Source organism: Pithys albifrons, chromosome 3 (genome assembly GCF_047495875.1).
Source record: "Pithys albifrons albifrons isolate INPA30051 chromosome 3, PitAlb_v1, whole genome shotgun sequence".
In the NCBI taxonomy this organism is placed as follows: Eukaryota; Metazoa; Chordata; class Aves; order Passeriformes; family Thamnophilidae; genus Pithys; species Pithys albifrons.
The window spans coordinates 35,850,959-35,870,577 of NC_092460.1; the positions used below are offsets into that span (position 1 = coordinate 35,850,959).

The 19,619-nt window shown below is 37.1% G+C and overlaps 1 protein-coding gene across 1 annotated transcript in view; it reads right to left on the reverse strand.

Annotated features, from left to right (window-relative positions):
• The window catches only part of PIK3C2G (phosphatidylinositol-4-phosphate 3-kinase catalytic subunit type 2 gamma), a 209,587-nt gene that overhangs the window by 131,731 nt on the left and 58,237 nt on the right, over positions 1–19,619 (reverse strand). The window contains exons 12-15 of the mRNA XM_071551366.1: positions 15,991–16,113; positions 10,626–10,757; positions 2,753–2,864; positions 332–462 (exon numbers count right to left, since the gene is read on the reverse strand). Coding sequence (XP_071407467.1) covers positions 332–462; positions 2,753–2,864; positions 10,626–10,757; positions 15,991–16,113 — 498 coding nt within the window. The remainder of the gene's footprint in view (positions 1–331; positions 463–2,752; positions 2,865–10,625; positions 10,758–15,990; positions 16,114–19,619) is intronic.

Below are 19,619 nucleotides of genomic sequence, written 5' to 3' on the forward strand. Positions count from 1 at the left end.
GCTAATACCGATACAGATGTACTGCAACATCTGAAAACCTTGTTTTTTGAATCAAAAATTAGTTTCTCGCTTCAAAGACATGAAAAGATACAGTAATGGAAAGGGAAAAACAATCCTTTTCCAAACTGGTAAAATACACTGCCACCTCCAGGGACTTACTAGACTTCGCTGTGATCTGTTCTCTGATTTAGAGGTGTTAGTTCCCAAATCAGTCAATCTAGGCTCATCGAGAGGAAAATTTTGTTTTTAAAGAATTGGATACACTTAACTGTGATTGATAGGATAAGTACAGCAAGCCAAGAATGGGCAGGGCTACCCAGCTACAACTTACAGCAACAGAGAACGCATTTGAGAAAGTCTTGCAATGTGCTTCAGGCACTCTTGGGTTGGCTCTTCAAATTCACCTCTTCTTTCTTCAGGTTCAGGTTTAATGAATTCCAGATTAGAGTCTGGAAAGTTAATCTTTATAAAAAAAAAAAAAAAGACCTGTTATGGTTTGAACTAGGTGAACCCATAACAGACCAAAGTGACTTTAGCGATATATATTGTCAGATACAACTGTCAATAAATGTTATCTTAGATTTGTACAGTGAGTACACAAAATAGGACAGGAAGAAGAGGGGATAATTATTTGGGGATGCTCACTGTCTGCAATATGTTAGTTACGTGTTTTGGTGAGAAATTCAGGCCACAGAACCAAGTAGAAACTAAATTTCCTGGGAGAATTTCATCCACTGTATTTCAATTTTATTACAACTGCATGAACACAGAGATAGAACAACATTTTCCTTTCCTCCTCCTTTTCTCACTTTTAATGGGAAGGTTTCTTAAAAAGAAAACTTTAATGAAGAACTGTTTTGTTTTGTAAAAGGTAGGGATAATTATGATTCTATTATCACTTCTGGATGTTCAAGTTCATATATATTACAGAGCATCTGCCAATTTTTTATTCTTTACATTTACATGTGGTTGTCAAAAATTTAGTATAATGTTTCTTAAGATACATAAAAGGTAAACGTTCAACCAAAATTAGAACACTTGAGGTGCTTGATAAGCTGAGTATATACTTACCTGAATTCAAGCTGTTCTTCAAAATTCAGCTCAATTTGCACCCTGTTTTTTAAGGTACACCACAATCTCTTATCTATACCTACTTTTTAATATATGTATTTGATATACCACACTCTTCTAAAGGTTAACAAAATTATTCCCTACAAAACAGTCACATCAGACAACTAGATAATCTCTAAGGTCTGCTCCAAACCAAGCCATTCATTCATTATATGAAAATCTATCTTTATGACATTTCCAGCGTGTTCCCAAATGGTGGTACTGCCACATGCATGGGAATAGCAGAAAATGGAGGGGGGGAGGGGGGGCGGGGATATGAGAGTTCATATTCCATTTGTTTCAGTAGAGAGAGAGATTATAACTTAATAACCATTTACTGTCTCAGCTTCCCTTTATTATTAATAGGGGGATCTATTTTAGGGCATGGTTTTATACTGAAATCCTCAGACTAGAAAATCCCCATTTTCTTGTCTGTTAAAACTAGGCTATTTTTAGGGCAGGCTCATTTATCTGCATTATCTGCCTTTTTATGTCATTTGTCAGTAGTAATTCAGCTTTTTTAATACAGAAAACAATTGGCTTTGCCTTTGAAATATCCAGTTGCTAACTTAACCTGGAAAGGTGACAAAACTACCATGCAGACTTGATGTATTTTCATTACTGAGAGCATCATTCTATTCAGAATGAGTGGGAACTCAAACAAGGGCAATGATTGTCCCCCTGTACTCGGCCCTGGTGAGGCCACACCTCAAATCCTATTTTCAGTTCTGGGCCCCTCAGTACAAGAAAGACATTGAGGTGCTGGAACGTCCAGAGAAAGGCAACGGAGCTGGGAAAGGGTCTAGAGAATAAATCATACAAAGAGCAGCTGAGGGAGCTGGAGGTGTTTAGCCTGGAAAGGGGGACTCAGGGGAGACCTTATCACTCTCTACAACTACCTGATAAAAGGTCATAGCCAGGTGAGGGGTGGCCTCTGGTCCCAGGGAACAAGTGACAGGACAAGAGGACATACCCTTTAGCTGCATGTGGGGAGGTTCAGGTTGGACATCAGGAGGAATTTCTTTATGGAAAGGGTTGTCAGGCATTGGAATAGGCTGCCCTGGATTGGTGGAGTGGCCAAGAAACAATTGGATGTGGCGCTTAGTGCTGTGGTCTTGTTGACAAGGTGATGATCAAAGGCAGAGATTTTTTCCAGCTTCAATGATTCTGTGCTCAGCATGTAATCATTGACAGAAAGCTATAGCCATGCCTCTTGAGAACTGCTTGTAGTCACTTTTCTTTATGCTCCTTAGTCTAATTGTAAGCTGTATGTTACATTTATAAAGGCATGCAATTCAATAGCACTCGGAATAAAAGCTCGAATTTGACAAGGCAGCTGTAAGTCAGGTACCAAGTACTTAATTTGTGTCAGAAGTATTTTAGAAACCAAAAATTTCAGGTACTGAGTCATTAATTTTTGTCAAAAGTACTTTTGGAACCAAAATTCTAACAAAAAAATTACCCTACAAAAACCTTCTCTAGCCCTCAGAGGTGGTATTTGATATGGAAAGCATTAGACATATTTGCCACTGCACAGAATTACAGACTGTCATCCTGAAGATTACCATGCTTTCTTAGTGTGGCCTTGATAAGCTGCCTTCTTCTGGCACTTAGCTAACAACCCTTTGCTTTGCTTCCTCACCTGAAGTGTGACTGAGGTTGGTGCATCAGCGCTGCAGATGCCCGGGGTAATCATAGCTGTGGGAGAGCTGCACTGTGTCATGCTGAGCAGCACAGTTCCGTGAATGAGCCGCCTGCAATAAACACAGAGAGACACTGCATTGGTCATGGAGACAAGGTGAACAGCTTTTATTGAAATTGCATCAAAGAACGTGGAACTGGAGAGCTTAAAAGACAAGCAAAAGGAGAAGAAACCTTTTCTCCCTATGTGGCTAGTACAAATCTGGCCTCGATCAGTAGAAGTGGCATCACTGCATAGCCTCACTGGCCTCACTGCATAGCGATATCTGGGCATTTGCGGGGGGCATGACACAAATACACTGCCAAGACATTCTAAGTCAGCTCTGCAGTTTACTACTGACTTCCTGCGTGACAGGCAGGTGTGAAATAAGGATAATACTATATTTCTATCTCAAGATATATTTTTGAGGACAAATACATTAGAGACGCAAAGTATCAACACAGCGTAAAAGGTGGAGGGCAGTATACATTTATTCCACAAAAAGAAGCAACCCATGGTAATCTACTGCAACCATGAAGGATCCTTGCTGATTTTATGTGTAGATGGCAGGGAGGAGGGAGCATGATATCAGAGTTTCCAAAGAGCTGAAAGAAATTTGAGTGTGATACTTTGTACTCCATATGCCACATATGGTTTTTGAAGAGATGAAAGATTATAGTCTGAAGTACCAGTCTGAGCACTACACGTACAAGTCTTATCAGCAAAACAGGCAAGCATGTGGCCTGAAGATAAGAAAACCAGCATGATTTGGCATGTCAACACAAGTCAGTCTAGACAACTTGAAAAACATCAGAAAGTTTGTGTGTAAATTCTAAGCATAACCAATTGACTTAAATTAAGAATGCAGTACCTGCAAAAATAAAGATATAGTATCCTGGACTTTCCCTTTAATTTCACAGAATCACAGAGTTGGAAGGGACCCACAAGGATGATCAAGTTCAGCATCTTGGCACCGCACAGGACCATTCCCAAGAGTGTGCCTGAGAGTATTATCCAAGCATTTCTTGATCTCTGGCTTGGTGCTGTGGCCACTTCCCTGTGGAGCCTGTTCCACTGCCCACCCACCCTCTGGGTGAAGAACCTTTTTCTAATATCCAGCCTAACCCTCCCTTGACACAACTTCAGGCCATGACCTCAGGACCCGTCACTGGTCTCCTCGGAGAAGAGAAAAATGCCTGCCCCTCCTCTTTCTCTTACAAGGAAGTTGTAACTGCAATGAGGTCTCCCCTCAGTCTTCTCTTCTCCAGGTGGAACAGATCAAGTGACCTCAGCTGCTCCTCATATGGCTTCCTCTCAAGGCCCTTCACCATCTTCATTGCCCTCCTTTGGACAGTCTCTAAGAGCTTAATAACTTTTCTGTATTACAGTGACCAAAACTGCCACAATATTCAAGGTGGGGCCATACTTATGTATCGAAATCTTAATGACTAGTGAGGTCAGAACTTTACGTTCAGCAACTCTTCTTTTACTGACAAATAATTTTTATTAATATCTTTTCAAGCACCGCTCAGTCAAAAAAACCCTGAGAGAATGCACTAGATACTCTTCACCCCACTGCAGCAGAAAGAGCCAGACAGGTAAGTGAGGTTTGAATGCCCAGCTTTCACCTGAGAGGAGGATGTTAGAGGTATAAGAGAATTTAGATGGACTATTTGTTCCCAGCAGGAGTTGCTGTAAAAAAAAAAATCTTTTGAATTACAAACTGAAATATTAATTGCTTAAAGTCATCTGAAGAAGGTTTAGGAAGATCCCACAAAATCACTGTTATACTCACCATAAATTAGCATAAACCTAATTCAGGACTAGGGTTTTTTTTCACTTCTCAAGCTGCTCATGTTGTTAGTGCAAACATTTTACTTTATTGTGAGAACACAGCTCACTAGGATTAAAGACAACCATTTTCTGAAGTTCTTTTTGCAGCTGTAGACACATTTGCAGGGGAATGAAGGCAGAAAAAGAGCTCTGATGAGAACAAGAGAGCACTTGGGGGAAACTAGTTGTGTTATATGAAGTCTTTCTCATTTAGGTCATTGATGTGAATGTGGAAATGATCAACGGTCATTCAGTTGTTTTCCTGTTATGTGTACTCAGATGACCTTTAATAAATGAGTGGCATCTCTTCAGCCATTTCTTTTTTCACAAAGATTTACATCATCATTTGAACTAATTGGCACTTTTGTTAGAAGAAAGAGGAGTACCTGAGAACAAATGAACATGAAGACCAAATTATCCTTTTGAGCTCTCATTACTGCTAATCACTTTCATATTGTACTCTAAAACCATGTGGGCCTTTAAAAAAGAATCCATACAGTGGATTTCTTTCCTGGGAAGCCTGTGTAGACAAATACAAGAAATAGCACAGACCTCAGAGGTATTGTAGATGTGTTTATTTGAGATGCTTCCTGAGCTCATTATTTCAACTCATTTACACCCAGTACTAATGTGGCCAAAGACTGTCCAGGAAGACAAGGAAGAATCATCACAAGGGCTTCTCAGAGTCCTCAACTGGATAAACAGCAAGTAAAGCATTGTGCCTTTACTGGACTTAGATGACTTCACGCATTAAAGCAGATTACAGGGCTGTAAAACCAAAGATATCTTCCACAGTGTGGAGTCAACATCTCATAAGAAAAAAAAAATTTAAAATTAATTTAATTTTTTTTAATGAGACACATTTATGCCTTGTATATAAAGTAGCCTAATTTATACATTTAGAATTAAGTGAGCAACTTATGTATCTTCCATCAGTAAGTCACTCTTTGGACTAAGGCTAGTCTGTAAACACAGGAGGCATTTTTTAAAAGATGTCAGGAGGCATCAGCTGGGAATTAGAGTGTCTTCTTTTAAAACACAGCTTTCCCTAGCAATATTTGGGGCAGTGTGCACACTACACAGTCAACATTCTCTAGAAATGAGTTTGCTTTGGATAAATGGAAAAATAACAGGGTCAGGTGGGTAAATAAAAGAGTAAAAAGATCCATCACTAATTTTAGAAAAAGAAGCAGGAGAGTGTGCAGGACCCATTCAGAAAAGGAAGCAACTAGCATCATGAGCATGATACCCATAACCTTTACCGAACGGACAGACTCCTCTCTCTGCTACCTGGTTCTGCTGATGACAGGCAGCACATTCCCCATTCTGCAGCATCAAAAACATTAGAATGTGATTAATCAAATGCTGTTCTGAACCTTCTACCATTTACTTTTTTATATGCTTGTGTATAAGTAGGGCAGATTGAAAACCTTGGAATTGTAGAGATCCTCAGCTCTTGTTTATTACTGGAGATAAAGTTCCCATTTTATCACAGAAGAGGACACTGTTATTTAAAGGCAGCTCAAGGTATCCCAACTTAACAAAGTCAACTTGTGTCCTGGAGTCACGTGGCAGACTTCTCCCACAACACCCTGCAAGAGGAAAGTTTTGTTGCTTATTCTGTCTGATTTGGAAATACCAGTTCAAAATAAATTGTGGTTTTAGAGTCAGTGAAGTCAGAGCAATGACTACTGTGGGGGACATCGCAAATCCAAAATTGCTCCAAATGATGGATTTCTGGTTTGTTAATTAGCTCTGGGTCACTAAACTATTCAGCTCGAGAGACAATCACGGTTCCTGATGTGAAGGAAGGAAAAGCTGACACACAGACTTGCAAACACTTTTTGAACTACGTCTTGTGTCTAGTAAGACTTCTTGATACAGAAGCACCACCAAGGACTCTACTGGCATTGATTTAGGGCTACTATCTAAGTCAGCCACCTGATAAGGCTGAGAAATGCAGATATGGAGGCTCACCTACTGCACAAGTTGCCAGCTGCACTCATTACTACCACGTTCATTCCCAAAGGAATATAACATTAGAGCAGAGCTGCTGTTTAGGCTGAATAAACCACAAAAATTAGGACAAAGTACTGTGTAAAAAATAACATAATTATCCCCAAATCTGACATTTAAAGTGTCAGAAATTCAGAGCTGAGGTTAAACTTAAAGGAAATCCAAAGCTGCTAAAATATAAAACGCCCCATATCTTATGACCCAAGCAGTCTTAATTCTTCATTGGAATGATACTGTGAAATAACTACTATATTATAATTACAGATAAAACAGAGCTCTAGAAAATGAAACATTTTCAATTGCAAAGTAATGCTAAATGTCCTACAGACATTTATAAGGGCCACAACCTCCATCCCTACAGTTTCTAGTTTAAATAATATCCTTAAATTTGTAGGTGATGAACACATTGAATACAAAATTATCAGATTATTTCAGGCTTTTGAAAGAAATTTGCACTTCTGTTCCTGATTACTTATTAATTTTTTCCTAAAAATATAAAGTTTAAGTTTACAAGCAATAACTTTAAGGTAAATAACTACATGTAGGCCACCTTTGGAGAATATTTGCAGGAAGTCAGTTCTGTAGAGTGAAACTATTTGTACAGAAACATGCAAAGCTGACAGGCATTAACCTCAACACATGGTAAAGATTATAGTGGCTGCTCTCTGTATCCAGCAGCCAGTCATGTTATAAATCTGCCCACTGCAAGAAAACTGACATAAAAGTGAAAGTTAATACTAGAATTCAGTATTTACTAGAATTCAGATATTGCTAAACATCTGTTCGCTGACAAGTCTTTAGGAACAACAGCAAACCTAAAGCAGACCAAATTCTTGAGAACATTGTTAGGCATTGTGTGGTTTCAAAATGGGCTAGGTATGAAGATATTACCATAAAAAAATCAGTTATATGTTTTAAATAAAGAGCTAGGTTCTGCTTCTTTATAAATATGTATATATTTCTCATACACTTTGCTTAGTATTTTTAGAGGGGAACTGGAGTGCCAAAATCTCAGAAAATAACTACAGCCCTTTGATCTGGCAAGAGATGTTGACATTGTCTTGCTCAAAAGCATGAGACACTTCACACTTCTTGAAAGAGATGAAAGGAATTTGTATATTTTACATGTTACAATAAGTCCAGGTTTTCTTAATCTTCAGTTCAAATGAAACATAAAGAATTAAAATATGAAGAAGCGACCACACAAAAAATCATTTTGGAAGAGAAAATAGGTATAAAATTTGCAGAGAGAAGTGCATTCAGAATCTTTTAAAATAAAGTGTTCTTTTGGCCTAGGTCACTAGCAGATCAGGATTCCTAACTAATATCTGGGAATAACTCAAAACTTGTATATTTTTCCCCTTCTGTCTTTGACATAAGCCACAATGAGCTTGATTGAATTCCTGTGGCTTTAATCAGAAAGAGTTATAACAGAACAGAAATAAGGAACCGTATTCTTAAAATGTTTGACATTTAATGTATTTTCCTAATGCTTAACAAAATAATTTATTATTATTATTTTTGTTATTATTATAATTTTATATTTTTATTATTACTACTACTACGATTACTACTACTACTACTACTACAAACACCTGAATAGAGAAAGAAGGGCCACACTCTGTCCTTATCTTCACTGACCCTGAGAAGAATGACCTTGAGAAGAGACCCACTGGGACAAGGATTTTAAAAAGGATGTTTAATGACCCAGGCAAATACCTCAGGGCTGCAGGCTTCTTCAAAGAGCTTATTTCTGTCCTTTCCTCAATAAATTAAATCCTAGACATTAAAGTTAAGACTTTCATAGAACTCAAATTCACCTCCAAGAAAAGTTTTCTTTTGAGAAAGTGGTATTTTCCAAGCTAGAGATGCTTTGTCAAAGATTTTCTGGTCAGATTTCTTTAATCTCTTTAGATACATTTACAGAGTTTGTTATTTAGAGACCTTAATACCATAATCTTTGCAGTAATACAAAGTCCTTTTGACATATTAGCATGACACTAAAGGTACAAATCTTTTCTTGGTACATACTTTCAAGTTTGGAAATACTCTATTGAAATAAGTCTTGAAGTTTAGTTGCATTCCAGTAGCAAGGGGAGTTTCAGGGCAATTCTTATTTTTAAACCAGTCAGTCTACCAATTGAAATCATGGTGAATGAATAATTCTGTGGAGCTGTGATTGGCTAAAATAGGAAAAAGCATTTAGGCTTCTTTGTGTTAGTAATTACTATAATTGCAAATGACACAGATATCAGATTAGAGGGTGTTGAACATGCTATTCCTAAATCATTCCTCCCCAACAACTCATCTTTTATTTCTGCTTTGAGGGGTCATTTCAGCAATGATCTCTACAATTACACAGTAAATGAATGGAAAGTAGCCCTTGATCCCCCTCATAGGTGCTGATTGTGGGTACCAGGAAAGAATGAAGCCATTTTTCAGTAAAATTTTTGAAACTTTCTGGGTGATCAACATGTTTGCTCTAATGGCATACATTAAAAAAAAATCACAGGGAGCTGAGGGCTTTCAGAACATCAAAAATCATTCCTTTCAGACTTGAATGCTGAAAAATATGAAAATCTCTAGAACAACACAGGTCCTCAAGAACAGGATTCTCACACAGGTACCTTTGGAGGTAAATGGGATAGGTGTTCCCCCATTAAGTTATCATGCCTAATGCTCTGCTTCTGAATGAATGTATTCAGCCCATGTCAGCTTGCTGGGGATAAGCAAAACTTAACATTCATCTCAAATTAGATTCTCAGCCAAGGTATTCCCTCTGTATTTCACCCTAAACACCAGGATGGTAGAAACACTCAAAATAAACATAATGCATGTTCTCTTTAAAAAGACATACACAGTTGAAGAGTGAGTGTGTGCTCTTTTTAAGGCTATGAAAAGTAATTAAATAAGTTGCCCAAGTAATCCTTGGAGCAGAAATTCATGTTTCTTTCCTTCCTTCAAGCCAAGTGCTCTAATCACTGTCACAAAAGAGCAAAGTAACACTGAAATTTCTCTAAAAAGCTAGGAAAAGCCCCTAGCCCAGTCCAATCTATTTTTCAAGCCTCTCAAGCTTAAAAGTTGAAAGAAACACAAGGTCTTTCAAACATAGGAAACTAAGCCTCTCAAGCTTAAAAGTTGAAAGAAACACAAGGTCTTTCAAACGTAGGAAACTCATACATGCATCCAGATGTTTTGTTTTATTTTGCTTTAAGTGCTGATTGCTACAATATAGCCAAGTAGATCATGGTCTCAATATGAGGAAAGAGCTATAGCTTAGAGACAGATGCAAATGAAGGAACTGTACATTCTGAATGTAGCCATTTGTTGCTCAGAGGGTATGTAGGGCAATGGAGTCTAAATAAAAATCATTTTAAAGAGTTGAACTAAATTCAGATGCCTCAGTGCTACTAAGATATATTTAGAGCACTGCAGAAAATTTACCTTAGATCTCTGTTTATCCATCACTGCAGAGACAGTCAAAGCTACAAGGACCCTTAAAGCACTGTTACATTGTGTAATGTGCAGAAAGAAGAGGTTAAAAACAAGGAGAAAGCTTCTAAAGTGGTGTAGAGAGGGAAAGGTGCTCATTGTGGTCATCACTAACTATCCTGATTTAAGCAGAATGAATGGGTGAGAACAGAAAAAAACCCACCAACCATTGTGAACAAGAAGCTGCTATGAAAAGGATTTTGCAAAACTACAGGAAAGGGTTCAGCAAGCCTCTCAACGTGCCTAGGGAACTTTGTCATAAGTGTTAAACAGCCACCTAAGCCAAGTTCAAAAACAATGCATGGGAAAAAGAGAAAAGCTTATACATGGGACTCTTACTGGTGCATCCAAAGCATTTTACTGTAACAGTCTCAGTCTTACTACTGCAAGATCCTGAAATGAGTATTTCTGTCTTTTTATATTTCTCCCAAGTTGAGTGCAATACTATTCAAGATTGGTCTTTTCTTAAGCTGTCATACATAACTGAACTTACTCTTTTGGATACAATGGGGAGCATGTCCAAGCAAGCACTTCAGTATTTTTAGAGGCACTGTTTACTCCCAGTAGTTTTATTGTCAGCATAGTTTCCCTCGGAAGAGCCTTTATTCGTAGAGGAAAGTTGACTCTAAAAAAACAGAAATCGGAAAAGAGAAAAAGAAAAAATTGAGCATTGTTACCACAAGTGAGCTATTTTTCTGGATGCCCTAACACATATATCAACCTATAAATTAGAGGAGTCACACTCTGAGGAAAAATGCAGCTGAGAGAATCCTTCAATACATTGATGAGTATTGTCAACCATTAACTTGAGTCCCAGTAGCTGAGAAGAGGCAGATAAAAACACTTTTACTTCAGTGGTAGCAACTTGAGATGACAAAGACAGAAAAAAGTCTAGTTAAACTTTGCTTTAGAATTACCTTATTAATGAGAGGCTATTTGAGAATAAACAACTCCTTAAGGGTGAATTGTAAACCAACAGTTAGTTATTTGCTGTCTTGTGTCTTCAGAGGAAAATGCCACTTAAGAAACTAAGAGTTGCTTCTAAGTAGAGTATGACAGTAAGTCTCTTGTTCAGATGTGCTTTTGTGGTGTGATACTTCCCAACCACAATTAAAAGGCAGATTTTGTATTAACAGCAATGAGTGATTTATATTTTAGTGAAAAAATTCAGTTTTATTGATATTCATCTCAACTTTATATTGACCATTAGCAACCTGGATTGGTCATTCCATTTGTTTATATAGTTGATAAAAATTGATTTCAACTTGTAACTTAGAACAATTCTAATAAATTAGGAACTTTCATGCTGTATGGATAAATCATCTGCATAATTACCCAGACATTTGCAAGTTTGTATTTTATTTTTCCTCAAAAAATCATTTATGCTGGACAGTGTTTTCCTAGCTTTTTCCATGTATATTCAGTACAAGCTTAAATTTCTCAAGTGGAGAGGAAAATTAATTACACTTTTTATGCATAAACAAAATCAATATAAGAAGCTAGAGGCTAAAAGAATTATTCCACATTGATAACATAATCATTAAGAAAACAAAAGATCTGCATAATGGAGATTAAGAAAACAAAGTAGAAGATAAATTTAAATAACATACACTGACACAGCAATACAACTCTCAGCATTTTGATGAAGGTACAGTCATATTCAAATATCAAGCAGAAGTAGAAATTGTATTTAAAAAGTATAGTAGCCTGAAAGATGTAAGAACTGTAGATACTAGAAATAATACATGATAACTGCATAAGGTAAAATTAACATAAGATATTGCTCCCAGTTCCAAATCTGTCAAATTTCTATTGAATTTGAGAAAGTTTCCTTAAATGCACTAAGAAGCCACTGAAAGAAAGTAGATGGTTGCCAGCTGAAATTCTGAAGTACTCCAAACGCCTTAATGTCAAAATTTCAGATGATCAGTCCTAAACATTTGGAAATTATGCAAATTTGCAAACCTCTCTCTTTGAATAACAAAGCAAGCCAGCCATTCCCCACTCTTTGTGATTAACATGAACAGAACTGAGAAGCAATTCTCAATTGCCTTCCCACGTATCCCTATTTTTAGTTTTCAAGTTTACTTGCCCTGTCTCATGCCCTCTACCTTACTCATAATTAGTTAGAAACAATTATTGGGAAAACTGTTTCAAATGCTATAGATAGCCTGTTCTCTCCCTATTATTGACAGACCAGTGACACTGCCCTTATTACATACAAATGTTTTACAAAGAATTGCACTTAACTTTAAAGCATCATCCACTTTATGAAGGGAGAAAAATAAAAAATTGAGACATGCATTTTCTGATACAGACAATTGTTAACACTCCTTGTGAACCTGGAACAGTGAAAAACCTCACAATTTGCAGAAAGCAAATGCTTGCCAGAGTTTCCCTAGGACACATTATATAGCACTACTTCCAGCAGGAAAGAACCTGGAAACTATAGCAAGTTACACATCCCAAGAATTAAAGTATGGGCCAAAGAGGACCAACATGCCTCTTCCAGTGATACACATGTGATACACAGAGAAAGGGAATATCTGTGTCACTTCTAAGAACTTTGATTAATGCATATCTGAGCTTACCCATTTGGTCTTATTCTTTCTGACTGTATGAGGCTGAGTCAAAGGGGGGATGAAGGAGAAGAAAGAGGAAATGGAACACTGGCCAGAAATAAGACACTCTGTTTCAACAGTAGTAAGAAGAACAAAGAAGTTGCTCACTGAGAAGGTGATATTCTCAGATATTAAATAAAGTTATACACCTTAATTCAAAGGCCGAGGGCCTAATTTCATAAAAACACTCAACGCAGAAGAGCTCTGTGGCAACCCAGGCTGTGCCCTGAGAGAGTGTAAGCAAAACAGACAAGCCAAACAACACGGAGAAGGGAGAAACCCAGAGGCAAGAAAGCATCCAAGGTGATGAATGGTAGGCTTAATGTTAATGCCATACCTCACATCTGTAGATTCAACATAAATCATGGAAGGTGAAAAAAGAGAAGATGGCAGAATAACTTTATACAGAGCAACCAGCTAAGTCAAAAGAAGGAAATTAAGAAGTTTCAGTCACCGAAAAATAAAACTAGTGAGAAAATAAGAGGGCAACTTTTGGACATTATGTGCTAAATGGTATCAGCCTGTTCAAACTCTGCACCAAGGAGACATTAACACTTTTCAAAGGCAATACACATGTTACAAAACAAAAGAATACTCCTAAAAGGGTAGAAAGAAGAAACACTAAAACAGGGCAACATCTTTACTATCAAATGATTTCCATCATTCCCGAGACCTTTCTGGGAAAGACTAAACATGATAACAGACTTTAAAAGAAGCTGATGTTTATACATAAAAACCTATCAAGCTCAAGTTCAGATGCTAAATGGCTAAAGCACTTGAAAACAGAAACTAAATACATGAAAATCAGCAAATCAAGCAAGCCTTGTCTTTGGTAGAAGCTCTCTGCCTAGATTCCTAATCACCAAAACACTACACTCCATATTTTTTCCCCCTGTTTAAATCAATCTTTATTTTAGATCAGGAGTCATTTCCAATTAGCTACTTTTCTTTTTTAGCCTGACTGATCCTTCAATAGAGAATATCTGACCATGAAACAGAAGCTTTTCCTGATGACCTTTCACCACATGCATTTTCAACAGCTGTTATCAGCTGAAAATTGTATACAGGTTAGAATGCATCCAGCCTGGCCTTGAACACTTTCAGGGTAGGGGCAGGCACAGCTTCTCTGGGGAACCTGTGCCAGTCCCTCACCACACTCCAGTAAAAAATTTCTTACTAACATCTCATCTAATCCTACTCTCAGTTTAACACCCTTAGCTGATTTAAAATACTCAGCTGACATCTGCATTTTGACTCAAAATAGCATCTGTTCACAAAATCCAGACTGGATACCAGCTAAAACATACAAAAATAATGGCATTCTCAGCCTGTGCTTCTGGACCTCAGAACACAAGTTTCAAGAAACCTCCCTTCACCTTGTGAGACTTAAACAAATCTAAGCCATTTGGTTTGAGGTGGAAAATATGTCAATACCTTTAATGGTTGAGGGAAATGTTGCCAAGCCTGGCAGACAGATGTAAACTTGGGAGTTTTTACTTCGGAATCTATTTGAATCGGATTTTGAAAATTATTTTTGAAATTTAATTTGCAGTGAAATGTAAAAGAGTGTTCTTCCAAACTGATACCATTATATACATCTCTAGATCTCGTGTCTGAAGTAAAGAGCCTCTTACAAGCATCTATGACCTATGAAAGAATTTGGTCTGCATACTTAACTGCTTCTTTTTCCAAGAAGCATTTGGATGGAATTGCACACATTTAATAATTATTTTGCAGAGGGAGAAATTTAAGCAGAAAGTCTGAAGCTTCAATCTGATTGCTTTACATTTTCATAAAATGGAAGAAGAGCAGAGTTTCTGCTCCAGTTACAGCTAAAAATTATTTCTATTCTATCTTCTTATATTTTGTTTTAGAAAAGGTTTTTAAAGATGCATTCCAGAAAGGCATCATCCACGTTTTAGAAGCCAAAAATGCTGTTAAGAAATATAATCCTTCCCTTAGACTTCAATTATATCTGCCTATATGCACCATAAGAAAGTACTTGACCAAAACTTGGACAAGGTGGAAATTCCTATAGAGCATACAAGAATGATACAATTTTTTAAACACAAGGACAGCAGATTCTTTCCAATCCTGCAAAAGACTGAGGGTTATACAGTCAAATGCTATAGACTCAAGTGAGGCACCAAAGCAGATTTTAAGTCCTAAAAAAACACTTATTTGGATGTTTAGCAAAAATGCACCCATTTTGTTTCTTCATCCTAGGGCAGACCTACTAATCTTCCTGTAGCTGTTCAGGACTGCTGTACCAAAAGATTATGCAAAATCTCCATTAAGACAGATGTGTAACACATTTGACATAAAAAGGTCTTCTTCCATTTGACCAGCTTGAAACTATTGTGTGCCTTAGATTAAGGTAAACAAAAATTATGAATTGCTCTCTGTATTCAATTATTACAAAAAAACCCCCACCCTTCAGTACCCTTTGTGCAATTCTAATGCAACCATGCTGCTTTCAGATTTAAAATACAGTAAAGAGTGATGCAAAATACCAAAAAAATTCAAAGATTGTAAATATAAACATGTCACGCTCAGGAAGCTGAGAGAATTCCATACTACTAAGTATGTTTTTTGTCATCCCAATCCCTTAAATGAATGCCAGTTTGAGCGTGTGCTTTGTCTTTCAGTGGAATTATCTTTCCTCAAAGCAGACAGGCAGGTGAGAGGTAATTAGTAGTTTTCATCCTAAACTTCCAGTCTCAAATGAAAGTCCTCATTTTAAAACTGCAGATCCCTCTCACAAAAACCAAACATACAAACACTCAAAATGAAAAAAGCAAACAAATAAACAAAACCCCAGCTCAACAAACCACAACAGCCGTGCTACTTTGTAATAAAAGAACCCTTAAGGAAATGTTACAATAGGTCCTCAGGCTGGATTGCACATATACTAGAGGTGGATCCAAAAGATGGAATTCCTCAAAAGAGGACAGACATGCAACCTTTGGTTGCATCTCATTTTGGTTCCAGTATTCCTCCATGATGCCTTCAGTGAACAAAAACTATCCTCAGACCAGACTTATCTCAGCCCTTTATTACTCACTTCTTTATTACTCCCATCTCCATAAGTTTTTCTGAATTTTGTGGAGTTTAATTTGTTCAGAAGATGCAATAAAAAGATGTGGGTATTTGGTTTTGGTTGGGTTTTTTTTTAATAAATATTTGATGTGTAATATCTGTCAGACAAACTTACATCAAACACAGACCCAAACTTACTTCTCATTCCAGTCAGCCAGGAAAAAGAAGGATCTTTTAACCGGAGTATTTCTGCAAATCTTTACTTGACATATTGTCTTCCCAGCATAAGTTAGTAAACAGGAAAAAGAGAAAACTTTGTAGCTGCAAAAGGGGAAAAAAAGGAAACATAAAAAACGATTAATTGTACCATACCACATCCAGAACAGTAAATTTCGAGTTAACCATTCAGAAACTTGTGATGATCTATCCTTATACGAAAAAACCAGAATTAACATAATGAATCTCTTATTAACATGTGCATGGAGGAGTGTTTATTTGGGTTGTTTGTTTTTTTAATTTTTCTGAGTTCAAGAAAAGTCCTTAAGACACCTGGGTTCTTTTCAAAGTTTATGTTATTAAGAGTAACTGTTTTTTTTCATTATTGTAGTGAAGGAAACTTTGGGCTTGTTGCTACTTGTTCATCATAGAGCCAACAGTAAATCTCCCACTTGGACAATTGCAACAAGTTGTGGCCCCAACATATGAAGGACAAGGACATAGAACTGTCAGAGCAGGTCCACAGGAGGTTATAAAGATGCTCAGAGAGCTGGAGCACCTCTTCTGTGAAGGCAGGCTGAGAGAGCTGGGATTGTTCAGCCTGGAGAAGAGAAGGCTCTGGAAAAGTATTACAGCACCTTCCACTACCTAAAGGGAGCCTACAAAGCTGGAGAGGGATATTTTGCAAGGGCATGTAGTGACAGGACAAGTGCAAATGGATTCAAAGTGAGAGTAGGTTTAGGATAGATATTACGAAGAAATTCTTTACTCTGAGATTAGTGAGGCACCGGCACTGCTTGTCCAGAGAAGCTGTGGCTGCCCCATCCCTGGAAGTGTTCAAGGCCAGGCTGGATGGGGCTCTGAGTAACCTGGTCTAGTGGGAGGTGTCCCTGCCCATGGCAGAAGGGTTGGAATGAGGTGATCTTAAGGTCCCTTCCAACTTTTCCCCATCTGTAATAAAAAGGTTAGTACTCAAGGGAATCTATACATTCATTACAGCAGAAGCATTAAAAGCCTCTCTGTTGGCCTTTTTCAGTTCCCTGACAGGCTTCATAGTGAAATTCAGGTCCAGGACTATCTGTTGTTTCATACTCGATTTACTGAAATCTTTTAAAAGATTAGGGTATAATATAGGTATATATATATCTATATATATCAGTAGGGTATAAATAACTAATGCTGTTAATTAGTATTCAGTTTTCCAGATCTTTCTGCCAGTATCAGCTTTAGACCTCACTCTGTACAAGAATGTTGAACATGGGAAACAGTCAAATGTAAACAGGAAATCTAAAGCAGTTGCAGACTGAAGGTGCCTGACTTTGTCATATTTACAAGAATGATGGTTGATCATTTCCAGAACATTATAACAGTATTTATAATTACTGTAGCAGATTTGGTTTTTATATTTTTCTGAGTCTAAACATTACAAACAGTTGGAGGATAGTTCAAGAAAGAATAGGGTTTAATACAATCAGATCAAGTATTGCTGTTTAAACAGAAGCACTGATACATAATATACAGACATATTCTTGACTCATAAATCATAAGGACCTAATGCAGGGAAGATCAATGCACACACAATGTTCATTATGACTTAAGTCAAGTGGCTTGCTCAGAGTGCATGCACTTCAACCCACTTTAGGTCTTTGTGGAGCATTTCACCTAGGCAGCCTCCCTGTGAATTCAGAGACATGATCACTTTGTATCACCCAGTATAGACAGGAACCTGACTGGGTTTGATTGTAGAAACAAATGCAGTGAAACATGAAGATAGCAGTGTTATGCCACTGGCAGCAAATAAGACACATCTGCTTGGAATTTTAATGAAATAAAACAATAAACCAATAAAAGAAACAAGAAGGAATGAAAATAAGTAAATAATTTTTACGAGTTTTGCAACACTATTCTGCAACTTGTAATGTCTGTACCTATCTTTTTAATGAGGACAGTAAGACATATTCCTGTCCCCACAGATGTATTCCTGAGTTACTGTACACACATTACAAGTTCCAGAAAAATGTTGAAATTAAGAACATAGACATAGAAATTGACAATAAGTCAATCCACTAAAGTGAACTTGAGATGGATTTGGCACTACACTAACGTGACTCTAAAACATGAGACAACTCTCTTCATTATCCCAAAGGATTAAAAGAAAAGCCATTTATCAGATATATTTGTGTACTTATGTATAGAAAAAACAAGGTGAGGCAGATAGTAAGGGATGTCAAAATTCTAGCATTTATAACATATATATTATATATATATATATATATATATAAATATGTATACATATTAAATATAAAGTATGCACATATATACATATATATGTATATATAATATATATATCTGCAGGACTATATATATTAAAATACACGTCAAAAACAGCAGCAAGATCATTAAATGTGACCTTCAGGAAAGGAAATTTAGATCCATGACATAGCCAGCATGAATTCATGCACTGCAGAAATAAGAATGGGGAATATGCACGTGATTGATGTTAATAAAAGTACTTGAGGAAAGCAGGTGTCAGAGCAGTAGTCCATGTTAAGATATCCATGTGATAGAATATGAATATTGGAAAGGGAGATTAAGGATGAGAGATTTTCATTTTCACACGCTTGAACATAGCATTGAAGTCATCAGTGGCCTTTAGGCCATAGGTAATTTCAAATTTTTCTGGTACAACAAAATTCAGTGGGAATGGTATAACCATTTGAAATCAGGATAGTGATTATAATTCTGTATTTATTATCTTAACTAATGCAAAGTCTCTTAAATTTTTATTAAACTGCTAATTCCAGCTAATGCTATATAGTACACTCTTGCTCACATTCTAAGGCATATAAACCCACTGTTGTTTGGAACTGAAGGTAAAATGAGAGTAAGGGAAAATTAACAAAAACTTTGAGAACTGCCTTTTGACTCAAAAGTAATGCCACCAGACTGTGGTGCCCTCTTCCTCTTTGAGCACACCGAGTGGCAAGAGAACACCAGTTTTGCTCAGAGTAGGAAAAGCAGCTATTCTTTTACCAAATTTGACCAATGCAGAAGAGAATATTCCAATCAGCTTTTTATTACCATTGTCCCCCTCTTTTCTTTCCTGTGCTATGCTGATATGCCAGGTATACTTATATATGTAAACTACATTTATTTTAATCACCATCTATAAACAGGATCATCAATACAGATACTTAGCCATGTAATGTTGAATACACCAAGAGCAAAAACTGCTAAGAAAGCCTCATTTAGAGTTAGTTTACACAAAAGCACCCCTCTATTTAACTTGGTGAACTGGTCTTCAACCTTTCCAGTTATTTGTATTGCAGAGACCACACAAAGTCCCAGTCCAAACTCCCCAGGCATGAAGCACACACCTTTTCCTCCCTCCTGCTGAGCAAGTCAGTCATGGAAGCATTTCTGAACACTCCCATCAAGACCTATTACTTCTATTACAATCTTTCCACACTGGTCAAGCACAAGCAGCCAAGCTACTTCCCTGATTCTCCATCTAACTACAGGGCCTGGAATTCTCCTAGTTAGTCAAATATAAGTGCACTTTATGCTAGAAAAACAGTAGAGATATACCCACTCAGTCTCTAACATTAATG